Source organism: Lycium ferocissimum, chromosome 12, assembly GCF_029784015.1.
Source record: "Lycium ferocissimum isolate CSIRO_LF1 chromosome 12, AGI_CSIRO_Lferr_CH_V1, whole genome shotgun sequence".
NCBI lineage: Eukaryota > Viridiplantae > Streptophyta > Magnoliopsida > Solanales > Solanaceae > Lycium > Lycium ferocissimum.
The window spans coordinates 58,335,174-58,343,273 of NC_081353.1; the positions used below are offsets into that span (position 1 = coordinate 58,335,174).

General features: G+C 32.5%; 1 protein-coding gene across 1 annotated transcript; it reads right to left on the reverse strand.

The window, feature by feature from the left end:
• Positions 1-7,695, reverse strand: LOC132040709 (protein REDOX 2-like). Its single transcript, XM_059431368.1, has 5 exons — positions 7,236-7,695; positions 5,554-5,638; positions 5,099-5,272; positions 1,326-1,508; positions 1-598 (listed from the first exon to the last, which is right to left on the reverse strand). Exons 1-5 carry the CDS (start codon positions 7,559-7,561, stop codon positions 365-367), a joined length of 1,002 nt encoding a protein of 333 aa, XP_059287351.1. The 5' UTR covers positions 7,562-7,695; the 3' UTR covers positions 1-364.
• Positions 7,696-8,100: the final 405 nt, after the last annotated feature.

The following is an 8,100-nucleotide window of genomic DNA, read 5'->3' on the forward strand; positions in this document are numbered from 1 at the left end:
TATTAACAATATCATTTTCGGTTTAGTTGGATAATATAGTTCAACTATTATTATTTAATACCAAATCAAACAAAATATTCTATATATTGCAGCTAAATTAATTATTCAGTACTAAATTGAAGACTACACCATCTTATCATGGTTTGATCAGTTGCGTTTTTCGATTTTTCTTGAGTACCTTAACTTTATAAACAACTAAGAATTGCAATAATTGAAAGGCTGGAGACTTCTAAAGGACTGATTTCTAGGTCACTCAACTAATACGTTATTATCTTACAAAGTCACCCTTCTTGATTCCGATCTTTTTCAGCAATTAAAGTGACTTTCTGAAATAATAAACTAATAATAATTATTAGGTGAGTGATCATATTTCGGGCTCGCCATCCCAGAATTGGTCCACGGATTTGAATGGTCCATTTGGATGAACAAATATAAGTTCAACATTAAATCCAGTGCATGGAGGAATCTCTTGAATCCGAGTGACCTCTTCATTACTTAGTTCCCAATCCAAAATGTGTAGGTTCTCTTTCATCCTGTCCTTGTTGAAACTCTTCACTATTACGCTAGCTCCTTGCTCATATACCCACCTTAATGCCACCTATAAATATTGAAAACATAGATACTTAGGTAAAGTCAATATATTAATTAGTAATTGTTCATTAAGACATTTATCTATAATTATCTTTAAGAAGTGACTTGGTAAATATTTTTTATATCATTAGTACGTATATAGGACTTGGAGTGTGTTTGGTATGTCGACAGAAAATGTCTTTCGAAAAATGTTTTCCTATTTATTTCCCTTGTTTGGTTGGCTAAATATCATGAAAAAGTTTTCCGATTTTTCCTTATTTGGTTGGCTAAATATCTTGGAAAATGTTTTCCTTAAAAATTTGTTTTTCTGAAAAATTTGTGGGAAAACATTTTCCGGATAAATAAAAACACACCAATGCAACCCCAACCGACCCACGCACTATCCACTCACCCCCACCTACCTACCTCACCCACTCCCAAACCGCCCTACCCCCCTACCCACCCACCTACCCTACCTACCACCTACCACCCGCCCACGGTCCACCCACCATCCCTCTTCCTGCCTACCCCACCTCCCACCCCGCCTACCCCACCACCGAAAGTTGCACTCGAATTCAAAAACCTCATAGTATTTTGCTTTGAATATATGTAAATATTCCTAACATGACATTTTCCATCGTACCAAACACACCCTGAAACTCAAAATCTAAAACAAAACAGGAAGTGAAAAGCAGGGGATTAAACAGTACTGCAAGTATAAAGATTTTTTTCACATTACAGAGTGCATTTCTTACCTGTGCAACGGTCTTGTGTTTGTAAATGGCGATATCTTTAAGGACAGGGCTATGCATAACAGCATTGTTGCCCCATTGAGAAATCCCATTAGCTCCAAGTGGTGACCATGCACTCACGCGTATTCCTTTCTCCTTGCAAAACTCTAACATCTTCTCTTGTCTCCATGCAACATGCATTTCCACCTGCAAACTAAAACCCTGCATTATTAATCCATGTATAACTTGTTTTTGAACCAAACGACCCCTTAGAACTAAGGGTGGGTTTGGTATTAGAGGAAAATATTTTAATTTTTTTTTTTAATTTCTCCATGTTTGTTTATCAAAATTTCTGAAAAACAACTTCTCTAATGAAACTAGGAAAAATAAGTTTCACAAGTTACACTTTTCATATATACTAATGTCTCAGCCCCACCCTTCAACACACCCTGTATAGTCCCACTCCTCAAGGGCGTCTCAACGATATTTGTGGCCTAAAATCATATTTTAATTTGGGGCCTTAAAGTAAATAAAACATATATTTATAAATATGTGAAATATATCTTTTTAGCCTTTTGAGATGCACATTTATTTAATTTTCTTATAATCCATTATTTTACGCCAATCAACTTGAATTTTTTCTTTAAACTTACTCAGAGAAATGAAAATTAATAAATATATAATAGTAATAAATGGGGCTCCATAAGTCACTATCAATCATCATAAGGTTAAAAAAAAAAAAAAAACAACAACAACAACAAATTGTTATTTCTTTTTTAATGGCAACAACTTGAATTTTTTCTTTAAAACTACTAAAAAAAAAATACTAACACATAATAAATATATTAAGTAATAAGTAAAAGTAGGGGCCTAAGGCCTATGTCTTAGTAGACTTATGATAGAGATCCCCCTGCCACTCCCACCCTCCGCCCTCGGTAAATTTCATGAATAATCACTTAACTATTACTTTTTTTCATCAAAGTCACTTGACTATATTTTCTAACACAAAAGTTACATAAATATCATTTTTTTTACCAAAGTCACTTAACTATGTTTTCTAAAGTCACTTATGTTCTCTAATACAAAAGTCACAAAACTTTTAGCTTACTAACACGAAAGTTATAAAACTATTAACAGAAAAATCGCACCTACAGAAAAATTTAACTATCGATGGGTAATTTTTTTTTTAAAATCTAATAGATACAAACTCAATTAAAAAGAATCGATCCGATGCAAAACTTATGCAAATATAAAATATTAAAGAAACAAAACCAATCCTTCACCAAATATACGATCCTTCTCTCTAGGGGCTCTCAAGTAAAAAATGTGTGTGAATTTTATTGGCCCTTTTTTACATATATATTGAAAAGCGTTACATGTTGTTTGATAGTAGGAAATTGAATTATACGGAATAATAGTTATTACTATTTGCATCAGAAGTAATAATCTTGTGATATTTTTTAAAATTCCTTTTGTTATTTTAATATCTGCATATGAGTTTGGGACTGGGTCGATTTTTTTTAAATTGAGTTTGTATCTATTAAATTAAAAATAAAAAAGAATATAAAAATATTACCCACTGGAAGTTGAATTTTTTTTTCCCAGTAGGTGTGACTTTTGTGTTATAAAATATAATTAAGTAACTTTGGTGAAAAAAAGGGATAGCTGTGTGACTTTTGTGTTAGAAAACATAGTTAAGTGACTAGTGAAAAAATGTATAGTTGTGTGATTTTTGTGTTAGAAAATATAATTAAGTGACTTTGGTGAAAAGAAGTGATAGTTAACTGACCATTCATGAAATTTACCCAATTAGCCCCATTCTCAAGCCCCCCCCCCTAGCCCCATTCCCACCCCCATAGTGTTGACCTATATTACAAATACTTTTGTGACAATATTTTCTTCTTATGTACCAAACACAAAAAATAAGTAATTAAGAACCCATATTTATTTTCTCAGATTTTTTTTTCTCCCTATCAAACGCACCCTAATAGTAAGGAATTATTCCAACCAGGGTTGTACATGGACCGCGTTGGTCCGGGTTTTCAAATATCAAACCAAACCAATTGTCTCGGGTTTTAAAACCTGTAAATCAAACCAAATTAAAGAACATAAGTCGAGTTTTTCAACCTCGGATTTTCTCGAATTTTTGAATTTTTTTCCAGAAAAGTCTTCATATAAAACATATAACTTTTATTTCATCTTTTTAATCATAGTAAGATACAACTATATAGTTAAGATATTTCTTGAAAAAATAACATAAAATGTGATATGAGTGATGACATTGTAATAAAATATTCAACAAAAAATATAATGATATTGCATAAAATAAATATTGCTAATTAATAAGTCATAATGAAAATGATCATAATCTAAAAATACTAAGTCATGCTAAAATAAATACGGTTAATAAGTAATAATTACATGACAAAATTAAGTAGTATTAATTACATGACAAAACTATTTCTTAAATTTTTTTCATTATTTTTTTTTTCTCTTTAACATATTATTTCAAGTTTAAACTTAGAATTTTGAATATTCCAATAAGTTTTATAGCTCATAGATGTTAGCAACTCTAACAACTCAAATAAAATTAAGTTATGTATTTTCACAGCTAAACCAATGTAACTTAAACTAAAGAATAGATGGAGCCGGCTCCCCTCCAGTTGGTCCAGTTCCCTCTTTGATTTGTGGCATGTGTCATCTAATATATTAAATGGCTCAGATTCTTTCTCCCTAATTTTAGTTCTAAGCACACTCTTCATAGAAATAAACCCGCTCAAATCTCTCTTCCTCCATGTCCCACGCGATGCAAGTCTTCAATATATCACACCGAACAAAAATCCATTTCTCTTCTTCCGTGAGTTCCCTTCATTTTTTTGTTCTCCTTTTGCAGAATGCTTATAATTACTGCATGCAATCTTCTTTCAGTTTAACTCCATTTAAAATTAGTACTTCTATATGTATTTTTCGACCTTCAGCTACTACCATGGCTTCTGAATGTTCGGGCTAATTTTGACACATCAAAAATAATTAAATAAAAGCTACACCGACTTTATTTAAAGTTTAAAATATTACACCAAAATTTGACACATTAATAATAGATAAAACCTTAACAGTGGGAACATGGAGGAAGAGACATTTGAGTGGATTTATTTCTATGAAGGGTGTGCTTAGAATTAAAATTAGGGAGAAAGAATCTGAGCCATTTAATATATTAGATGACACATGTCACAAATCGAAGAGGGAACTGAGGGAACTGGACGAACTGGAGGGGAAGTGCATTGGAGGGGAGGTGGTTCCAAAATGGATATTCAACATTATTGTCATTTCTAGTGATAGAATTGAATTTATTTTGTTAGCATTAGTATTGATTTTGGTTTGAACATTATTTGAGTTGCTAACATCTATGGGCTATAAAACTTATTGAAATATTTAAAATTCTAAGTTCAAACTTAAAATAATATGTTAAAAGATAAAAAAATTATGAAAAAATTTAAGAAATATTTATAAATCACATTACAAATTAATAAATTTATGTAATATTTATAAATCACCTTACAAATTACTAAATTTATGTATAAAATACTTTAAAAATTGGATATATGTATTGTTGGATTGGTTAGGTTTGGTTTGACTTTTTTTTAGTTAAAATCAAATCAAACCAATTATAGTCGGTTTTTTTCCACTACCAAATCACTAGTCAGTTTTTTTTTTCGGTTTAACTCGGATTATCGATTTGGTGCGATTTGTCGGTTTTCTTTATACAGCCCTAAATTTTTAAAAATCATGCATCTTACCTGGTTAACTGCAGGAGGAATGGTAGCATTGTGCAGGAGTTTTGAGAGTTTGGTGCAGCTGAAGTTGGAGACACCAATAGACTTGGCTAGACCTAACCTGCAACATTCTTCCATGGCTTGCCATGTCCCTATCATGTCAAATGGAATTACATCCTCTTTTTCAATCCTAGTGTCCTCATAATCAGGGGCGGATTTAAAGAGGCTTGAGGGTGTTCACCCGAACACCCTCGGCAAAAAATTATAGTGTATATATATGGTAAATTTTTTGTATTTATGTACATATATTAACTTTTGAACACCCTGAATAAAAGCAAAAGGTTAGTTCAAGTGGTCCAGGGTGTCCAAAATTGTCTCTAGTGTCCTAGGTTTGATTCTCATTGACAACATTATTTTTTTTATATTTAGCTTCTATTTTTTCCCGAACACCCTGAATGAAAATTCTGGATCCGCCACTGCTCATAATCATCACTATTAACCTTCTTCTTCAACCTCACTGGCAAATGTATTAGGTATAAGTCCAAGTAATCCATCCCCAGCGTCCTACAAATTACATCATTTTTCACATTCATGACTGGGTAAAATTAAGTAACCAAAACAGAAAAAGAAAAACAAGAAAAGCTTAAAGAATATCTGCAGTATATAAATATTTTCTAAAACCATATATATAAGGTTTACATTTAATATGATCAAGATTCATTGACTTCACATCATGTGTATATCTATCGAGTCCTACCAACAACAACAATTATGTTTCAACTCCAACAAATAGGGCTAGCATCACTATCCATGTCACTCCGTTTAATAATCTTGTTTCGGTCCAATATTACTACTAATATAGAAGCCACAAAGTTGAGAAGCTTCAGGTCAACATGCCTGCCTCAGCTGCATGCTTGGCATGACAATTAAGGGCTATTTGGTAAATTAGGATTAGGTGCTTATTCTGATTGGTCCAATTGAATAAATGTACCTGCGCATGCTTTATTAGCTTTCGACTACAAAGACACTTCTGCCCATCCCCTTCCACTTTATGGAGTGGTTTGATGTCAAATGGATTTGTAATCGTAATTACTTTTTCTTCCTATTATCTCAAATATGTGAATTTTTTTGAGGTTGTTTAGTTTTTCATTTTTTGTTACGCTGAATATTTCCAAATGAAACTTACATTATGCTCAAATTTCTTAATCCAAATAGTGCTTTAACTACTAATGATTAGTTTAACCAAATCTCTGACAAATTAAAAGGTTGTACTAAACAGTAATAGCAAAAATATATTTTAATATTCACGAAAAATAAAAGACATAATGAATCAAACATATTAACTGGCCTAATGTAACTTAGTGATTATAATTCAAATAACATAATAACTCATTTGGCTTTATATATTAGTGATAAAAAATTTATTGCTATCCAGGTTAATAAGAAATTACCATTAAAGATTGTGATTGGATGAATAGGATCACTTCACACCCTTAATAAAGGTTTCAGATTCGAGCGGTGATATAAAAAAAAAAATTCATACAACCATCACCCGTAACTATCACTATTTGGTTACTATCTCAGTCCATTGACCAGCTATTTATAAACCACCATCATATAAAAATTTACTAATAACATAAAATTTAGAAACACTAAATTAAATTACCATTCCGATCATTTATAGATATTTTAGTTTTTAATTGCTCGAAGCAAACTTCATTGGAGAAAGAAAAAACCTTTACAGTAATTGGGCCGGGGCTCAATCCGGACTTATTCTAACTACTCCCTCTGTCCCATAAAGATTGTCCTCTTTTGACTTGGCATAAAGTTTAAGAAATAAAGAAATACTTTTAAAATGTATAGTTCAAAATAAGTTTTAAATATTTGTGTGACTGTAAATTATCTCGTAAAGTTAAATTGTTTCTAAATATAAAATGATGACAATCCTTTTGGGTCAGATTAAAAAAAAAAAAAAGAATAATTTGGGACTGAGGGAATAGTAAATAAAGAAAACAATAACAATAGACAACAATATTAATGATTATTTTCTCTAGCACACAGACTGACCAGTGACTGTCAACCAACCCCAACTTTCCTCGTTTTTCCGGGCTTGGGTCGATATTAAAGTCAGCAAACTCTGGCATATGGAGTTCAAACTTACCCAAGAGTTCTATTTAGGGCAGGAAGAACAAGGTCGGGGTGTGCGTCCGTGCACCATAATTTGGAGGTAATGAACGCATCTTCGCGGCTCTTAATGAGTCCACGTTGTAGCGCTTCTACTATTGCTCGGCCAAGTGCTTCCTCAGAGCCATAGAGAGCGGCTGTGTCAAAGTGTCGATAACCAGCTTCAATGGCATCTACAAGTGTGGAGACTAATTGATCATGTGGTGGTAAGGCAGGTGCTGTTCCCATGCCTATAAGAGGCATTTCATGACCAGAATTCAGCTTTACTCTTGGGATTAACATTTCCTTCATATCCATAGCCATGACCTAAAATGAATAAGTGGTGATAAGTGTATTATCTTTATATCAATCAACGTTCTACCTGCTGCCTAATCTAATAAAGTAGCAAGTTTGTTAGGCGGGTCCCTTTGAAGACGTGTGATATAATTGAGAGGATACAGAGAAGTTTAGGTGCATTTGTAATATTAAGCTACGCAGATTTCTTTATGTGCACGTGTCGTTGTTGAAGTGATAGATTTGACGTGTGGTGAAGGTTGTCCGACATAAACCTTTCAACCATTTAATTTGTTCAACATAATATATATTGAGAAGAGGTTTCTAGAGAGTTACTAGATATACTAGAGTCCGGCACTTTTGTAACTCAAAAAAAAAAAAAAATTGGAACCAAACTAACTCATTAAAAAAAAAAAAAAAGAATCAAATCTGTGCTTGAAAGGGCCAAAGTGTACATTTACACTTTGGTTCTTTCACGCACAGAATCTATGAGTGAAACCTATACCTAAACCCCTGACCCCAACCTTTATTCATGCTCTTCTCTTTCATTTCCTCCATCTTCACTCTTT

Coding starts and splice junctions, on each gene's coding strand:
- LOC132040709 (XM_059431368.1), bottom strand. CDS start 7,561: ATGGCTATGGATATGAAGGAAATGTTAATCCCAAGAGTAAAGCTGAAT. Junction 1,509..5,098: donor TTCCTCCTGCAGTTAACCAG/GTAAGATGCATG, acceptor TTTAGTTTGCAG/GTGGAAATGCATGTTGCATG. Junction 599..1,325: donor AACACAAGACCGTTGCACAG/GTAAGAAATGCA, acceptor CAATATTTATAG/GTGGCATTAAGGTGGGTATA.